This window comes from Agelaius tricolor, unplaced genomic scaffold, assembly GCF_023055355.1.
Source record: "Agelaius tricolor isolate 1412-34295 unplaced genomic scaffold, bAgeTri1.0.p SCAF_34, whole genome shotgun sequence".
In the NCBI taxonomy this organism is placed as follows: domain Eukaryota; kingdom Metazoa; phylum Chordata; class Aves; order Passeriformes; family Icteridae; genus Agelaius; species Agelaius tricolor.
In genome coordinates this window covers 3,420,160-3,439,199 of record NW_027269294.1, presented here as the reverse complement: position 1 = coordinate 3,439,199, position 19,040 = coordinate 3,420,160, and the positions used below count along the sequence as shown (strand labels likewise).

Here is a 19,040-nt window from a genome sequence, read left to right as displayed (position 1 = left end):
TTTTTTTTTATATTTTGATTTAATACCTGCTTTCTTGTTATTTATTCATATTACCAGCAGGTATGTGTGCAAAGCACAACTGAATGCTTTTTCCTAATATTTGATTTCTACAAAACAAATGTAAGGGCCATAATTGTAAATTACCTTTGATGGTGGCTATAAAAGAAAGCAGCTCTTAATTAAACATTTTATTTAGCTCAGGATTTTTAAGTTATAATTTCTAAGGATTTTCTCTCTGAATTATTAATCTGCAAATACCTTTGCTCAAGAAAACAGTCCTTGTCTAAAAAGAATAAATGGCTTCAGTTAAAAATACATACATTTTAGAAATTTTGTCAAACTGGTATCACTAATTCATGATGCATATCAGGACAAACAGGTATTTGGGAAGTCTTTCAGCCTTTAGCAGAAGTCTTCTTCAAAGAAATTGAAGAAATTGTCATTGGTGATCAAAAGTAACTATTCTTGAAATATCAGGGGTGAAATTTCAGCCATTTGAAAAGTCATGTGCTGCCTTCAGTTGTGTTTCTGCCACAGCAGAGAGACTTCTGGTTTTGCCAGAATGCCACAGCTGATTTTGAAAGGTGGAATACTTTGTGAACATGGTGATTTCTGATTTGTGCCTGCATCTTGGCAGTGTAGATTTCAATGTGGAACCTGCTACAGGGATGGAATTGTCACCCATTTATAAAAATGTATGGAACACCAGTGTGCCTGAACTGAGTTTTTCTGTTCATAAAAGCTGCATTTCCTTTTAATTTGATCCCATCTGAGTATTTGTATTTTGTTCCCATTGCATAATGCTTGTGTCCAATTGGAAAGTCTCCAAGAGAGGAGCTCCTCCTTTTGCCTCTGGAGAAAGTGCTGCTGGAATGGCTCAGGCAGCAAACCTGTGTGCTGGAGTGCTGCTTCCTGAGAGAAAAGGCCCCGTTTCCCTGGGGGCTTATTCCATCAGGCTGTGAGCCTGGAGATGAATTCCTGAGCTGAGAGGAGCTTGCAGGAAGCACCCACTGTTCCCTGAGCCCCCAGGGTGTGAGTGTGGGCCCCTTAACCCTGCAGCAATAAACGTGCCAATGTGGTGTCTTTGGAACAGGCTGCAGAATGTGCTGGGAAATTGTTCATCTTCCACTCTTCTCTGCCAACTGCGGAAGCACCAGGGAAACTGAAAAACAGAGATGACAAAAAGCTGCTCAATACAGATAAGGAAAAGGTATTTTCTGCTCTGAGCAAAGAGGGGACTGCTGTTACACTGCACTTCTCTAATAGGGCATTGATCCTTTCTTATCTCTTTTCTTTCACACAAAATGTTTGGTTATATGATACCTCTGTAGTGATGGGTTCTCCAAGAACATACTGAGGTGTTCCCTGTATCCATGGGCAGGGAAGCATGTTTTTGATGATAGCCATGCCTCACTTCAAACTTGCACTTCATCCTTTTGTCTTCATCTGGCCCTTTGAGTTGTGATTAATATCTAATATGATGGCACTTGCATTTTTCTTCCTGTGCAGACCCTCTTCCAGCCACAGGGAAATTATGAGGCCTTAGCCAAGGATTGTGTGGCCAATGGCTGCTGTGTGAATTTGTTCCTCTTCCCAAATCAGTACATGGATGTAGCCTCCATGGGCCTTGTCACAATGTACACTGGTGGAACACTGTACAAGTACAACAATTTCCAGGTCAGTGGTGTGGGTTTCCTGCCTTTCACATAGTAACTGCTGTGGGGTTGCTGTTGTTTTTCATCTCATTTCAGTGTGTCCTTGGACATTTAACTTAAAAGCGGAGTGAGTCTGGAAAACCTGGTTATCAATTACAGGGGATAAAATCCAAATTTAACAATGGCAGGTCAAGCTCAACTTTGGATCTTGAAGCAGCAATAAGCTGGTTGGCATCCTAAAATTTTGCTGAAAGATTAAGTACAGGAATGTCCAGTTAATGTTCAGGCCTGGTGATGAGTGGTGGACACTTGCATATACTGATTCTGTTAACAATCACATTTAAAATCCTTTTTAAAGGACTCAAGAGCTGTGAGCAGATTTGCTGTGGGGACATGGAGATCATGGCAGGGGATGTTGGGTCACTGCTGTGCTGCTGCCCTTCGGTGTTGAACCTCTGAACCTTGTGCTTTGTGTTTGCAGCTCGAAACTGACAGCCCCCAGTTCTTAAGTGACCTCAGGAAGGACATCCAAAAAAAGATGGGATTTGATGCAACAATGAGGGTTCGGACAAGTACAGGTAACAGGACCCATGGGCATGAACTTTAAATAATGTAGTGCCATGCAAATCGCTGTAAGATCAGGCTGGCTTAATTTCATTATGTACCTCTTGAAAATGAATTTAATAGACTGGCAAAATCCACGGCTGTGTGTGTATATATTGGTACTTAGATACATATATATGTACACACACACATGCACTTGCTGTGTGTGCCTCCTTAATAACTGATTCTCAAGTCTGAAGGCTTCTGCTCACTCTGCACACAGCATTGGCTGCAAGCAAGTTGTATAAAAATGTGTTGCTGCTGGATACTGACCTATGCCTTCATTTTTGTACTCTAATGACATTCCTGTGTCTGTCCAGCTTCTTTCATTCATTCTTAGCTCAAATGCAGGTATTAGAGAAAGGGACACACCCAGAGGCCAAGCCAGCTGGGCAGAAGCTCTGGGTGTCCAAGTCACAGCTTTTCCCTTTCTCCAGCTCTCACAAATGCCATCAGCAAGGACAGTTGTTGGGACTCCTGAGGCCGTAAAGCCCTGAGGGGAAGTGGCTCCTGCTTCAGTAAGTGATGTCAATTTAATTTGCCATTTTTAAATGAAATGCTCTGTTTTAATCTGGCTGCAGGCTTCAGGGCTACAGACTTCTTTGGGGCCATTTACATGAACAACACCACGGATGTGGAGATGGCAGCAGTTGACTGTGACAAAGCAGTGACAGTGGAGTTCAAACATGATGACAAACTGAATGAAGACACTGGAGCCTTAATTCAGGTAAACAAACCTTAATTCATGTCTACCATAAAAGGGTAAGCAAGACATTCTGCAGCCAGAGGGATGGTGTAGGAGTGATGGGAACAAGGCACAACTTGCACAGACTCTTGTGCCATAACACCACTAGTAAAAAGTGTGTTCCCCTACACCTGTGCTGCATGTTCTATTCAGGGGCACCCAAATCCTTTCTAAACACTCACTGAGACCTCATCAGCTGTTCGTTTTTTCCATTTCACTGTAATTAAGTTTATGTGGAGACAGAGATTCATTGCTACTTATATGGCAATTGTTATTGCTGTGGCATTCCTTGTGACCTCTCTATTCAAGGGCAGCTCTATTGCTAAACCTCATTTCCCCCTCTAGGGACTCTAGGATTTTTAATAATTTTAATATGAATACCTTATTCTGTAATGTCTGATAGATGTCCCTAAGAACCACCAGTGCTGCCAGCAGCACTGCCAGGCTGCCCTGGCTGCAGAAGTTGTCATCTGCCTTTGTGTGCCCAGAGAAGGTGGCCCATGGTGACACTTTGTGCCTCTGTTGCAGTGTGCCGTGCTGTACACTTCGATGAGCGGGCAGAGGCGAATCCGCATACACAACCTTGGTTTGAATTGCAGCTCCCAGTTAGCTGATGTCTACAGGACTTGTGAGACTGATGCGCTTATCAACTTCTTTGCTAAGTCAGGTACAGCAACAAAGCAATTTTTTCCTTTTTTACTTTGGCATGAATGAAGGGGAAGCAAAGGGGGCTGAAGTGATTACCTAGTGGGAAATAATTTTTTATAATTTGCTGCTCCATGCCTGAGCAATTCCTGAAGTATTATGAAATTGAAAAGACAAATAATTACCTATTTTAGACAAAGTGCCATGGAAGTAGTACTTGTGTATAGGTAATACACAGAAGTGGGCAGGTACAGTAAGTGGCAATGGGCATCCTACTGCAGATTGGGGGTTTGGTGGGGTTTTTGGATGTCTGTAGAAGAGACTGAGAAGCAGCCTCAGCCCTCAGGTCTGTAAAATCAGAAACCAGCAGCAGACAAAGATACTTTGAGAGAGTGTCTTTTTTAACACACACTTTTGTTCTGTGCTTGCAGCTTTTAAAGCCATTCTGAGCCAGCCGCTGAAGACAGTCAGGGACATCCTGATGAATCAGACTGCTCACATGCTGGCCTGCTACAAGAAGAACTGTGCCAGCCCAGCAGCTGTCAGCCAGGTAAAACCTGCACCCAGTCCTACCCACCCAGGCTTTGCCACAAGTGCACAACCACCCCACAACATCAGCAGAGCCAGAAAGGAAAATTTCAGGACAGACTTGTCCTTTTCTTTCAAACAGAATTAATGACAGGTGGGATTCAGTGGTGGCACTTGGAGCACACAGAAACTGTTGTTCTGGAACAAAAGGCAATGCCACTGATGAAACTGACGCCTGTACTCACACAAAGGAGCTCAGCCAGCCTTTTTCTTCTGCTGGGATTACGCACTGACTCACAAAGCTTTCATTTTTAACTCTTAGGTTGTTATGGATGGTTGTAGTATTCTAATTTTTGACTAAGCAGAGTGACTGATTTGTTTCCATTTAATTTATTCAGTCACATTTTAGTGATTCAACTCAAGGAAAGACTCAGGCTTTTCCATCCCAGAGGTGCTGCCAGTAACCACAAGCCTGGGCAGTGAACTGTTCATTGTTGGTGAGGACCAAATATGTCAAAAACCAGAGTCATTTATTGTGGACCACTATTTCTCTTCCTAATTCTCCAGAGAATGCCCCAAAAACTAACAGTGTTCCAGGGAGATGACAGCAGCCAAGACAGCAACTGCAGCTTACACAGCAAATCATTTCTGTTGGATTCTTTTTAAATGTGTTGTTTTCTCAGCTGATCCTGCCAGACACAATGAAGGTGCTGCCTGTGTACATGAACTGCCTGCTGAAGAGCTGTGTGCTGGCTGGCAGGCCCGAGATCCCCACTGATGAGAGGGCTTTCCACCGCCAGCTGGTCATGGCCATGGGGGTGGCTGACACACAGCTCTACTTCTACCCCTTGCTGCTGCCAATTGTGAGTCACTGGTCATTTTTTCACTTTAATTTCTAACCCCTCTTACCTGGAAAGGAGCCACTAAGATGTACCAACCCTTTCAGTAGTTACTTTTCAAGTGAATCCCACAGCTCTTGTGTGTCTTGCCCCACAGCACAGCCTGGATCTGAAGAGTGACGCGGTGCCAGCCGCCGTGCGCTGCTCCGAGGAGCGGCTCTCCGAGGGAGGGGCCTTCCTGCTGGCCAACGGGCTGAGCATGTTCCTGTGGCTGGGAGCCAGCGTGTCCCCAGAGCTCATCCAGGGCCTTTTCAACGTGCCCTCCTTCGCACACATCAGCACCGAGGCCGTGAGTAGATGCACGCTAAGAATTGAGGATTTAGCAAGACCAGATCAGAGAAACAAGTGAGGGCTTTTCTCATCCATTAGCCTTAAAAGCAAGAGCAGGTGGCCAGCAGAAGGTGTTTAGACACCAGAATTGCTTTAAGTTACATAAAACTTGACACTTTGATACTTCCAACACCAAGAGGACAGAAGCTTTCACAACTTCTTTCATCTTCTTCAAGTCCTTTCAACTGTGTATTACTAAAATTAGAGCAAAACACTTTGCAATGGTTAAGTTTTCCTGGTGATGCATTTTCATGTAGTAATTATTTTAAATTGAAAAATGAGTCCTCAAGATAACACCTTCTAGTGAAAGACATGGATTTTCCTGGTTTGGTATGAAATCCACAGTACCTTAGCATGTAACTATCAGCAGCTATTCTTGGTTAAAGATGTGACTGGACTGTAACAACTTGCTTTCCTTCTGACAGACATCCCTGCCTAACCTGGACAATCCATTTTCTAAGAAACTGAAGCATATCCTGGAGCAAATCCAGAGCCAAAAGCCCTACACTATGAAGGTAACTGCTTTTTGCCTCAACTCCTTCTTGATACTTGTTCAGAGGAACGTTCCAGGCTTTAAACTTACCAGTGGCTGTAAAAGGTTTTTTAGGTATCGGGATTCTTCCTGCACGTGGATGAGTTCAAGCATGATTTGTAGGCACAGGCATCTCAAATGTGCTTTATTCCAAATCAAGACTGATTTTCAAAGGTACTCAGGTTTAAAGGATAACCATTTTATTCTGCACTCTTCAATTCCCTTAGTCTCTCCAGCTTCTGCAATGTGGAGATTTATTAGTTTTGGGGGTTCTCCCCACCTCAAGAGCATCCACTATGTCTCTTACTATGTCACAGTTTTCCTTACATAGGAAAACTGTGCTGCCATCTAGTCTGACTACATCCTAAAATTATCTGTCTGTATCTTTTATCTCTGCAGCTGATGATAGTGAAGCAGCGGGAGCAGCCAGAGATGCTTTTCCGCCAGTTCCTAGTAGAAGACAAGAATATTTATGGAGGAGCCTCATATGTGGATTTCCTCGTGTGCATTCACAAAGAGATCAGCCAGCTGCTCAGCTAAGGCAACTCAAGTAAAACATTCAGTTCCTTTTTGCCTTTGCAGGAGGGACAGTTTTTGGTGCCTGAAGGCTGGCCCACAGCTCCACCAGACCCAGGCCTTCTGCTGTGCTTTACTGACCCTTTTCTGTGCTCTTTTTGTACAGTTTCATTTGATCCCACCTCTCCCTGAGTATTCTGCTTACTTCTTAAGCTGTAGAATAGGAAGTTCTGCACTCAGGTATTAATCTTCTGGGAGTAGTGACTCTCTACATGAATTGCCAGATTTCAGACTACCAGTGCTTAAGAGCATATATGGTATATCTTTCTTAAAAGACAATGTAGAAACTCTCAATTATTCCTTTTGCTAGTCATAAGTTGTACCAGAGCTGGGAAAGATGATCAGAATCTGTACAGAGGATAAAAAAAGACAAAACACTTGTTTTTCTAAGTGAGGACGTGGAGTTTAATCAGATTTGAAATAAACATGTAGTTCAGTTTGAAGGATTTCAAAGTCCTTCCTGTGAATCAAATCTCTGTCAAGTAAATCCCTTTTTCCTTGGAAGGGACAGGTGTTACTGTATACAGAAGTAGAGCTCCAGGGACCCTTCCACTGCCAGGGTTATCCAGGAGACATAAATGCCTCAGTTTTGTAACTGGACTTGAGTAAGTGTAACAACAACAGGGATCACAGGAAGAACAGTAATCAAACAATCCTTTTGCCACCTTTGGCAGATGATGTCACACTATTACGGTACAATTCTGTCCACTTGGGGGCAGCAATTAGCGTACAATTTAATTACATTTTCAAAATTGCACAGGTTAGGCTTTATTTAGTACATTTGCGAACTGGAATATTCCCAACACAACTCAGAAAAACCTGTCCCTCAAAATTTCTGTGGCAGATCAGCTGTGAGACAGTTGACACGTTAACCAAAGGTTATCTGTGGTGCTATAATACCTCTTATTTAATACCAATTCTATTACAGTGACCTCCTCTCCCATGACTGATTTAATCAATGGTCACTGCTTTGAAAAACTAGTCTTTGCTAATACCAATATTGAAGGTAGTATTTGGAAAGCCAGAGCCTTTGGAATGGCTGTTTACCTCAGATACTTCATCAGTCTCTCTGTCTCTTTAGGACCAATGCCTCTGAACGTGAGGTTTGAACTTTGCCAAGCTTGAAAAGCTATTATTAAATAAATTAGTGTTTCAAAGAAAGCCAAAAACACTCAAAAGTAAGGCTAAGCCTCAGTAAAGAAAAAAGTGCCTTTAAACATGTTAGTGTTGCTACTTATATTAATCATTTAATATCCACAATAAGCAGTGAAAATGCATAGTTTTTTGGTTCAACAGCTGATCTATACAGTCATTCTTGTGATTGACCAAGAGCTCTTGAAATAAGTGGCTGTATTACAAAAGGGTCCTCAGCCTGAATTCAGCTGCCAAGACAAGCACTTTTTAGCTGTAGACATTACCCTGTAAAAAGTATTCGTTGCCATTTCATTTGTAAAATGACACCAGCAACATTTGTGTAAAGAAATAAGCAATTATTAAATATAATCTGTGTGTGTGTTTATTCTTTCATACATCCCAAGTTCTCCAAGGTTTTATGGCCATGGCATCCAGCAGTGAGTTCACTGTAGGTCACCTTCTCCTGTGACTCTCAAGACAGGCAGCTTACATGGCCTCAAGCATTTTCAGTGTGTTTCTGCTGCTGTCACCACCCATGGCTATGGTGAGAAGACACAATCCAAGTGAAGCCAAGTGTCTCCAAGAGGGGCTGTTCAGAGGCAAGCTCAGGTAAGCCAAAGCTGGAGCTACTGCAGCAGAGCTCTGGCCTGCCTGGGCAGTGTTAGCTACACTGAGGCATCACGGTGGAGAAAACTGCACATGCTGACAGCTGTCATGGCAGTGACAAGCATCACACAGACATACTACAAGTGCACTGCCTGGCTTCACCATAAACTGCAGGGCTGGAGTATTTAACTCAGTTTTACACAAATTAGCACTTTTTTTTTTCTCCTTTTTCATTGCTGCAGTAATTATACTCAAAATTACTTTGTGTTTCATAGAACTTGCCTGCTGCTTTTTTTTCAGCCCATGAAAATGACCCTGTTACAAAAAGGATTAGTGCAGCTCTCTTCCATATTAGGTTAACATTGAGCCCATTATACAGTTGCCATTTCTGTTAAAGGAATAAAGTTGCCACCAGCTTCAGTAATTTTGCCAGGAGAAAAGACCTTTTCTACTATATACAGAAAGAGTGGTTCATTTATCTGTCCTTTTCAGATTACTCAGTGTATCTTTATAAAGCCACAGGATTCAGAGATTTTTTTCAATGCGATGGGCTTGAATTGTTCATGTATCCCTTTTTAGAGTGCTCTCAGGATACTAAAATCTATAGCAGGGCATAGAAAGCTAGCTGAATATTCTAAAATTAATTCCATTACTTACTTCCAGTTAACTTCGATGATCATCTCCAAACTGCTCATTCAGGTTTGGAGCCTGAATTCCACTCCTCTGAACAAAGCACAAACAGGTTTGTGCACAGGTGCAAAGACTGGAGGATGTAAGGATGAATCCAAAACTATGCTCTCCAAGAACTGAAAGAACACATTTCTTAAAACAAGACATCCAAACTGGAATGAGGGACTTGCACTCTTTCCAGATCTTGCCAGCACCATAACTCATTTAAAAAAAAAAGCCATCTGTGGAAATGGGATGCTCCTTTAAGCCTGGCAGAGACTTTCTCCAGCACCACAAACCACCCTTCCTGTTGCTCTTCCTTTACCACTCAGGGCTGAGCCATGGAGACCTGCTTCTTTAGTGTGTGTGTGTATTTCAGGTTTTTTTTAAACCAAGAAAAAAATCAATATCATATGTTAAAAAGAACCCCCAGAGCTTTGGGGAAAGTGGGCATAAATGTCAAACAAAACACAAAGAAAGACTGAGCTACTAAGGGATCATTCTTAGAGCAGCAGTGGTGGGGTGGGAGGGAAGAAATATAGGAGACAAATTTAACACCATTTAGGAGGGTTTATGCACAGTGTTTTCATTGCAAGCAGCATTTAGAAGTGACAATTTAGTGATTTATCATATCCCAGCACACTCCTTCCCTGTCAAAGTGATGGGCAGAACCAGCAGAGCAGCTCTGAACACACTGTTCACTACAAGGCACCACCAACAAATCCAGAACAGCTCCACCCTTGGCCAACCCTGTCCCCTTGGGCCTTCTGAGAAGCTGGGATTTAGGAGAAGGCCTTGCAGGGGAACAGTGTTTCAAATGTCAAAGGCTTTAAAAATCTACAAGGCTATGAAAGAACATTTCAGGGTTTTTTTCAGCTGATTGTTTAGGAATTTACTTGGAATAAGCTTCTTCCTCAAGAGGGATTTCAATTCTACACATGCACAAAGAGGAGAAAACATGAATGCAGTGTTGAGACAGCTCTGTGCTGAGAGCAGTGGTTTTAAGGTAAGGCCCTTGTATATCTGGGAGGGTGAAACCTCTGTGTTCAACCCTCTGGGATCATCACTTGGGCTTCCTGTGCTTCTCAAGCTCTCAAAGTAAAATTGACCTACCAAACTCATCTTTGTCTCAATCCTAATCCCTGCATCATCCTTCAGGTGTGTTTCCTCACAATGAAATTGGAGTAGAAAATGCTTTAGGAGATGCTTTGCAGCCCCTTCTTCCCCAAAGGCCCAACAATCTGCTTTAATTTTTAGGAATGCTCTTCAAGCACAAGGTTTGGATGCAGCCAGTGAGACTCACATTTCAGAAGGACCATCAATGGTCTGATAAAGACACAGCACTTTCAAGCAGGCTGCTGGGACTGAGGAGGATATTTGAAAGCTGTTGACATGCAGTTCTAGCAGAAGTGCAAAATGAAACGTAATGTAGTAGAAGTGGAAAATGAAATGCTGTTAGACAAGGCTGCTGCCCAAATTGGCTCTGCCTGGATCCACCTGGCCTGCAGCACAGCCTTCTCCCTTTCTCCTCACTGCCTTCTGCTCAGCACCGACCCAAACCTGGGCTATTTCAATTCCTGTCAGACACAGAGCAGCTGATGGGCAGCAAATGCAGCCTTCCCAAAGTGGCTGTCCATGGCCCGGCCTGCAGGGCAGAGCTCAGGGAGGAGGTGGCAGCTTCCTCAGTGGCTTTTCATGTCCTCTCTCTGCCATGCAGACACTGGCATGCATGGCACGGCTCTGTTTTGGCAGCCGGTCCCTTGGCAGGGCTGGGTGAGCACAGGGTGAGTACAGGGTGAGCTCTCTGCTCTTTGCTGTGACACCTGGGCTGGCAGGGATGACACAGTGACCTCGGCCGGCCCATGCTGCCTGTGCCATCACCTGGCACTGACGTGTTTGATGAAAATCCTTTGCTGGGATTTTTCTCCTGAGAAGCCTCAGAACAGAAATGGAACCGGTAACAATCTGCTGGCTGTGGAGTGTGGGCTGGAGATGGTTTAGCAACAGGGGCATCTTGGATTGGTCTCCTGTGCATTGTTTCTACTTGATGACCAATCATGGTCCAGCTGTGTCGGGGCTGTGAGCAGTCCCAGGTTTTTATTATTCATTCCTTTCCAACTTTCTGATGTCTCCTTGCTCTTTTAGTATAGTTCTAATATCTCATTTTCTTTTAATATAATAGAGATCATAAAATAATATTTCAGCCTTCTGAAAGGTGGAGTCAAGATTCTCATCTCTTCCCTCGTCCTGGGGACCCTCAAACACCACCACAATCAGCGGCCGAGCGGGTTTGTGCGACCCTCTCAGTAACCCTCGGCCAGTCCCGAGTCGGCAGAGACCGGGGGGCAGCCCTGACACGGCCGAGAGCGGGGAGACACTGTCTGTGCCCCGAGGGTGCTGAGGGCACCTGGGCTGGGGGGAGACACTGTCTGTGCCCCGAGGGTACTGAGGGCACCTGGGCTGGGGGGAGACACTCTCTGTGTGTGCCCCGAGGGTGCTGAGGGCACCTGGGCTGGGGGGAGACACTGTCTGTGCCCCGAGGGTGCTGAGGGCACCTGGGCTGGGGGCAGACACTGTCTGTGCCCCGAGGGTGCTGAGGGCACCTGGGCTGGGGGGAGACACTCTCTGTGCCCCGAGGGTACTGAGGGTACCTGGGCTGGGGGCAGACACTCTCTGTGCCCCGAGGGTGCTGAGGGCACCTGGGCTGGGGGCAGACACTCTCTGTGCCCCGAGGGTGCTGAGGGCACCTGGGCTGGGGGCAGACACTCTCTGTGGCCCGAGGGTGCTGAGGGCACCTGGGCTGGTCGCCTTTGCAGCACAAGAGACACCAGAGACAGCGGTAGAAGAGAAAGGGCCGACTCTTAGCAGGGGTTAATCCAAGGTTTTATTAGGATCCCAAAGGAGCTCCTGCACCTCAGGGGCCTCCTGCCGAGAGCCCCAGGGAGATGTGCCAAGGTCACATTTAAAGGGAGGTGGAAACCCAAAGTAGATAACATTTTACCAACCATTAAGTGACCCTAAGGGACGGATGCTGTGGGATAGACATTTAGGACAGCGTATGGGGCAAGGCTTGGGGGGCTGACCCCTGGCCTCTGGCTGATCACTGGACGACTTGGACCGAAACTTCTGCATGGAGGGGATGGGAGGCTGAGTGATTGACAGAGAGCCAGGGTGGGGGTTTGCGGATGATCTCATCCCGGGAGAGGGATAACACAGGTAAAGGGAGGGGGGTACAGTTTGGGATAAACCATTTGGGAAAAATATGGGGATACAAAACAAAATGACTTCAAAGTATTACAAAGTATAAAAATGCACTACAGCAGCTTTGGGCAGTACCAAATAAAATGTAATAAAATGCTTTAAAAATAGAAAAATTAAAAATAAAAATTAAATAAAATTAAAAAACCAAAATTAATCTAAAATAAATGAAAAACAAAATAAAAACTGTAAACTGCTGTAAGAATTCCATAAAAGGTAGTGCCATAATGCAAGACCCTAAAAAACACCACCACAATCACCAGCTTCAGTTGGTCTGGGCAGCAGCAAATAAAAAAAAACTAAAAAGCTTTAAAAATAGAAAAGTTAAAAATAAAAAATAAATTTAAAAAAATAAAATAAAAACGTTAAAAATTAAAAAAATTAAAAATTTAATGAAAAATAAAATTAAAAAATAAAATAAATGCATTAAAAATAGAAAAGTTAAAAATAAAAATTAAATAAAAAATAAAATTGGAAAAAATAAAAAGCTTCAAAAATAGAAAAATTAAAAATAATAAGTAAATAAAAATAAAATTGAAAAAATAAATGCTTTAATAATAGAAAAATTAAAAATAATAAGTAAATAAAAAATAAAAAATAAATTAAAAAGCTTTAAAAATAGAAAAATTAGAAATAAATATTAAATAATTAAATTTTAAAAATAAAAAGCTTTAAAAAGAGAAAAATTTAAAATAATAAGTAAATAAAAAATAAAATTTGAAAAATAAAATGAAAAGCTTTAAAAATAGAAAAATTAGAAATAAAAATTAAATAAAAAATAAAATTAGAAGAATAAAATAAAAAGCTTTAAAAATAGAAAAATTAAAAAATAAGTAAATAAAAATTAAAAAATAAAAAGCTTTAAAAAGAGAAAAATTAAAAATAAGTAAATAAAAAATAAAATTAAAAAAATAGAATAGCTTTAAAAATAGAAAAATTAAAAATAAACATTAAGTATAAAATAAAATTTAAAAAATAAAATTAATTAAAAATAAATGAAAAACAAAATAAAAACCGTAAAGTGCTCTAAAGTAGCATAAAAGTTCCATAAAGGGTAGTGCCGTAAAGCGCGACTGCCGTAAAATGGGTCGTAAAGTGCGACTGTTGTAAAAGGGCCGTGAAGCGCCAGTGTCGCAAAAAGCGGTCGTAAAGCACAACTGTCGCAAAAGGTGCCGTAAAGCGCGACTGTCGTAAGAGGTGACGTAAAGCGTGGCTGTCGTGAAAGGGGTCGTAACGCGCGACTGTCGTAAAATGGGTCGTAAATCGCGATTGTCGTAAAAGTGGTCGTAGAGCGCGACTGTCGTAAAAGGGGTCGTAAAGCGCGACTGTCGCAAAAGGTGTAAAGCACGACTGTCGTAAAAGGTGTCGTAACGCGCGACTGTGGCGAAAGGTGACGTAAGGCGAAAATGCCGTAAAACTGCCGTAAAGCGCGACTGCCGTAAAATTGTGCCATACAGGCTGGCGGCGCCCTGGCTGTCACGGGGTGCCGTACAACATGGCAGCGCCGTGGCCGTCGTGGAATGCCGCACAAGATGGCGACGGCCGCCCGAGTGGGCGTGGCCGGGGCGGGGCGCCGCGTCGACGGGCTGACGTCATTAGGCGGCACTCTGCCTGCAGTTCGCCGATGCAGACGGCAGGGGGCGCTGTGCCTGCAGTGCCCCAAAGCAGACGGAAGGGGGCGCTGTGCCTGCAGTGCGCTGGTGCAGACGGCAGAGGGCGCAGTATAAATAGAGTATAAAGTATAAACTATACAGAAGAAGAAATAAAAGCTCTATGTCACCTGCAGCTGTAGAAAATTTCAGGCTCCAATGGAGGAAATAGTTTTCCTAAAATCATTACCGTTTTGGGGTTTTTTGCACTCCCAGGTAGCCTGAACGTTTCTACTGCTGCTTTTTTATTCAAAAGCTAGAATGGAAAGCCAAGATTAAAAATACAGGGAAGAAAGAAAAAGAAAGAAAAAAAGAAAGAAAGAAAGAAAGAAAGAAAGAAAGAAAGAAAGAAAGAAAGAAAGAAAGAAAGAAAGGTGAAAAAGGAAAAGGATGAGAGTGAAAAAGGAGGAGTGAGAGTGTAAAAGGGGGTGAAAAACAGAGTGAAAAAAAGAAGAAAGAGTTGGAGTGGAAAAGAAAGGACATTCGGGAGGGGCGGTGCTGCCTAAGGTGCTTCCGCGCCCAGGAGCGAAGGAGCCGCTGGATCCCCTGGCGGGAGCGCAGCTCCCGGTGGCGGCAAGCGGAGCGGTGGCTGTCAGTCCGAGACTACAACTCCCGGCAGGCCCTGCGGCCGTAAAGCGCGGCGTCTGACGCAACGGCCGACGCGCCGTAGGAGTGGCTGGCGGCCCGAGGCGGCCGCGCGCCGGGGGAGCGGGCTGGGCGCGGGGAGCTCCCGGCGCCTGTCCCGCGCGGGACGGAGCCGCGGCAGCGACGCTGGAGGGGCGAGGCCTCCGTCCGGCCGCCCGCACGGAGCCGAGCGGCGCGGAAGGGGCGTCCGCCCGGTGCCTCGGCCTCGCTCAGCGGTCCCGGTGGCGGGGGCTCGGCTCGGGCGGGGCGCGCTGCCGCCCGCCGATGGCGGAGCGCCGGGCGGTGCTTTGCTGCCGCGGGCCGGGAGCTGCAGGAGCCGCCCCGGGCGAGCGGCGCCGGGCGCTGCCGCGGTCACTGTGCGGCGGCTGCCCTCGGGCTGGCGGAGGCGCGGGAGCCGCCGAGCTGCAGCGTCTCCCTCGGGCCGCTGCCGCTGCTGCGGGCGGGGGCGGACGAGCGGCTGCGGAGGCGGCTCCGCGGCGGGCTCAGCCTTGCGAGCAGAGAGCGCTCGACATCGCTGGCATGACACGGCTGCTGAGTGCCTCAGTGCTCGTGGCTCTTCCTTCCACGCAAACAGATGGAGCGGCATCGCTGAGCAGTAAAACACAGCGATGGCCCGGAGAATGGCGAGCGCAAGGAGCGCCGGGCTGGATCCTTCTGATGGCACAGGTGCGATCGGCAAACTCAGCCCCTTGTGCCCCTGCCCTCCCGACCCCCAGGGGAAATGCTCTCCAGCCTCGAGCTGCTGAGAGACAAAACGTGTGATGTGACACCAGGGTCCGGAAAAGGTTTCCGTTTAGATTAGCAAATGCCTCAATTGTTCTTGGTTACATCCTAGGATCGGTTTTAGGCAGTGACTTTATACTGCTTGTCGGATTTTCTTGTGCAATGGTAAGAAAATAGGCAGGTCTGATACTGGTTTCGCTTTTTTTCTACTTCACGTTCCATGAGCTGCTTTTATCCAAGCAATTGTTTTAAAGTTCTACAGTAAGCATTTATGGTTCACTTTTTTTTTTTCTTTGCAGCACCCATGACTTTTTTTTTTCTCTAAATCGGCAGTAAATATAGCTGAGTAAAATTACCTTGGTTTTCTTCCTTCTTTTTTAACTGAAATGTTTTTATTGATAATCCTGTTTGAATATGCAGAAAAAGTGGGTATGTCCTCTAATATATCCCAGCTTTTCTTGTTTACAGGGTACTCAGAAAATCTGTCTCCCTTAGAGTCCCACTGAAACATTCTCAGTGCAATCTCCATTAAGGTATGGATTGACAAATGAGCCACCATCAGTTGAGATATTTGCCTGTGTACCTTTTCCTGTAATTCAGAGCTTGCATTCTGTGGTTTTTATGATAAATCTATAAAACATAAAAAATGGTTTTGCAAGTCTTAATCGTTGAAGGGAGCAAGAAGTGGTTTTAAAGCCTGTTCTTGACCAGACAAAGGGAAAAAGTGTGAATTTGATGCTGAACTTGTCATTTTTCATTTGACTTGCCTTGAATTATTTAGGAAGAGAGAGAACTAGAAAAAGAGAGAAATAGAATTGGTTCTTGAGCCCTCCTAAAATGCTCCCCGTGATTCTGTGTGGAGCCCAAGTGAAGGGTGATGGAACAGAGCCCTGTGCTTTAGAAGGAAATCAATTTCAACCTGATCTCCACCCTGAGTCTCCCTGATTTCTGTTTTTAAAATGCAAACTCAGTTTAGGAAGTGTTGGGAGTCAGTATTTTGGGGAAGAAATGGCAGTTGCACAAACCGTTCCATTTCCCAGAGGCTCTGGGAAGGATTCATTTTGTAAGCGCTGTAACTGCCATCGGTTGGGGGTTCGGGGTTGGAATGTGCACTTGCCCTCCTATAAAGCACTCGTTCATTTGCATTTCAGTGCCAGGAGCCTGGAGAAACTGGAGAAGAGCCCAAGAGACATTTTTCATCCTGAGATACAAAAGGTAGGAAGGGACTTTTTTTTGTTTGGTTCTTTTTCTGTATTATTTTCTGGAAACAGAAGTAATTAAGTATAGATACCACTGGTTTGTCTCTTCCAGTAGCAGATAATAATAATAATAATTATAATGTGATACTGCTTAAACTGTCTTTATCCATTGAACTGGCCATTTCAAATCCAAACTTCTAAACACAAATAAAACCATCATCCTTGTAGAATCTTTAAGAGGAGGGGGCTAAAGATGCTGTTTTTGTTGACAGGATTTATTGGTTCTTGAAGGGCAAGAGGTGAGTACAAGCCTGACTACTTCTAGCTCACAGACCCGTCCAGTGAATACAGCTTTGTATTTTAATGGGCTTATGGTGACTTGGAAATCAATTGCTCATTACAGTAAAAATAAGTAATATTTTTTAGAACATGACAGCAAAAATAGCTTAAAGCACCAACTTAATAATAATAGATCACCAATTTAAGGAAATAATTTTATGCTGTACTATCAAAATGTAAAGGTAAATGATTATGTATTAGGAGCTGGTATGAGATGTATGTTCTAATGCGTAGGATGTATACAAAGATACAAACGTACTTGAAAGTCCTTAGAGGAAACAAATTTTCATGTCTTCTGTTTGACTGTTTACCATATAATAGTTGGTTTTATGTCCCAGGGATCGGTGAATTTTAAATTTGGAGTCCTGTGTGCTATGGATGGTCAGCTTACAGATGATGAAATGTTCAGGCATGGTGAGTTTTTCACCTTCTCCTTAATTGTTTTGTTCACCTACATAAAAAAAAAGGCATGTTTATTATTTGTTACCCTGTTCTGATCGTTTCCTCAGTATTTGCTGGAGCTCTGCTTACCCAAGCTTTGGGTAAAACAAGCTTTGGGTTCCTTCTGTCCCACTGGGAGTTGCCCAGTTTGGTTGCATCTGGTGAAATTCACCCTGAGCCCTTACAGAACCAGCTCAAACCACGTGAGAGCCATTCGCAGCTCTCTCAGGACACCCGGAGGAGGATGGGTGACGTTTCTGAGCATCTGGCAAGTGCACTTCTATCAAAACTCGGCCTGTGACATTGCTGGGGAAAACCCTTCTGTATCCTGAAGGGTTCCTCAAACTCTGTTGAGGATCCAGTTAGCAGTTGCTCACCTGGATGGTTCCAGCTCCTCAAGCTAACACTTGTACTCTTGCCCTGTAGTTTAGATCTATTGTAGTTTTGGTATTTTGCAAGATTTTACGTCTTTGGACAATAATGTGCATTTCACTCTTTGGAACCTCTTTGGGAGGATCCCACTCTTTGGGATCATTCCTTGGTGCAGCACCACCTAATGGGACACTTGGCTGCTGTGCTGAAGGGCTTGGTTACTGGAATTGTAAATCCCGGAGAGTTTGTCAGTCTTCTGTCCCCAGGGAGGTGTCACGCTTTGTTCACCGTTGCTCTGTTTGTCAGGTGCTGCTTCTCGTCGGAGGTATTAACTTCAAACTGCCCTGTTCTTTTTTTAACTTTTTTTCCTGGTTCTCTCCGTAGGGCAGGGAAGGACTCTCGTATCCCGGTCGTCAGACTCAGCGCTGCCCGAGAAGATACAGAGACTGTAAAAATCATAAGGAGCAAATGTGACTGCAGAGGAAACAAACTGGAGAGAACAAAAGGTGATATTGTTCTCCTTCCCCTGGATTAGAAACATCCACTGTGCTTTGATGCCGGTGGCTGCCAGGGGCTCGTTAGGTCTCTTTAGGCAGGTGTAGGTGTTCACTTGTAGGTTTTCTCTCTGGACGAGTCAATTCAGACTTTGCTGAGCTTATATTTGAAAATTACTCTCTAGTACAGTCCAGCATGACATTTTTGAATGTTGTAAAAAAACCATTTTACTTTGAATTTGCTAATGATGAGAAGCTTTAGGTTTCAGGGTTGGGAGATAGGAGAAGAATTTTGTGGGGACATTAGACTGGTGTAAAGCCCGCTTTAGGCTGGACTGGCACACTTGCACATCCCCTATCCAACAGTAGTGCTTAGATTAGCCAGGGTGCTGCCCTTTGTTTCTGTAGGAATAAATGTTTCCTGGCCTTCAGAAGTAAGCTGCTTTGAAAACCTGGAAGTTGCAGTACAGTGACAATCCACGTGCTTGGGATTCAAAGGAGATTTCAGAAGGGTGATGGGCTTTTGTCTTTTCCTACCAGTCCATGTAATCCTACGGAGGAGTTTTTAATTGCGTGCTGCCGAGTCATCCATCAGAGCCCCGTTGTACCGATCATCGTGCAAATACAAAACAAAAACTCAGAGCCTGTCCCAGCCCTTAGAGCCCAGCCCATTATTTCCTCAGGCTGCCTCTGTGTGCCATTGATACTCACCACGGGAGCGAGCTGAGGGTGGCTGCAGCTGTTGGGAGCAAACTCCTTCTCGGCACACAGCAACAGAACTGGGACCACGCCTGGGCCAGCGCCTCTCTGCTCTCGTCTCCCCAATCTCCAGCAGAGCAGCTCCGGCCCATCCGGGTGTGCGTGACCCAGTTCCCGATGGTCTGAACGCGCTGGGCAGCGCTCGGCTGCTGTGGGGGTTCAGGGAAGGCAGAGTGTGCATCATCATCCTCCTGAACCTACAGACAAACCCAAGGGAGAAGCCATAGGGTGGCAATCAG

At 44.6% G+C, this 19,040-nt stretch overlaps 1 protein-coding gene and 1 long non-coding RNA gene across 2 annotated transcripts in view; one reads left to right on the top strand and one right to left on the bottom strand.

Annotated features, from left to right (window-relative positions):
* SEC24D (SEC24 homolog D, COPII coat complex component) overlaps nucleotides 1-8,016 on the top strand; it is a 42,566-nt gene extending 34,550 nt beyond the window's left edge. Inside the window, exons 14-23 of the mRNA XM_071452305.1 lie at nucleotides 1,094-1,210; nucleotides 1,510-1,677; nucleotides 2,137-2,233; nucleotides 2,840-2,985; nucleotides 3,532-3,670; nucleotides 4,080-4,198; nucleotides 4,860-5,039; nucleotides 5,173-5,364; nucleotides 5,831-5,920; nucleotides 6,337-8,016. Of these exons, the coding sequence (XP_071308406.1) occupies nucleotides 1,094-1,210; nucleotides 1,510-1,677; nucleotides 2,137-2,233; nucleotides 2,840-2,985; nucleotides 3,532-3,670; nucleotides 4,080-4,198; nucleotides 4,860-5,039; nucleotides 5,173-5,364; nucleotides 5,831-5,920; nucleotides 6,337-6,477 (1,389 nt within the window). The 3' untranslated portion in view covers nucleotides 6,478-8,016. The remainder of the gene's footprint in view (nucleotides 1-1,093; nucleotides 1,211-1,509; nucleotides 1,678-2,136; nucleotides 2,234-2,839; nucleotides 2,986-3,531; nucleotides 3,671-4,079; nucleotides 4,199-4,859; nucleotides 5,040-5,172; nucleotides 5,365-5,830; nucleotides 5,921-6,336) is intronic.
* A 1,139-nt stretch (nucleotides 8,017-9,155) lies between these two features.
* LOC139602444 (uncharacterized) lies at nucleotides 9,156-13,273 on the bottom strand. The gene is made up of 3 exons (XR_011683219.1): nucleotides 11,378-13,273; nucleotides 10,267-11,329; nucleotides 9,156-10,186 (listed from the first exon to the last, which is right to left on the bottom strand). It is a non-coding gene; the product is annotated as an uncharacterized lncRNA (long non-coding RNA).
* Nucleotides 13,274-19,040: the final 5,767 nt, after the last annotated feature.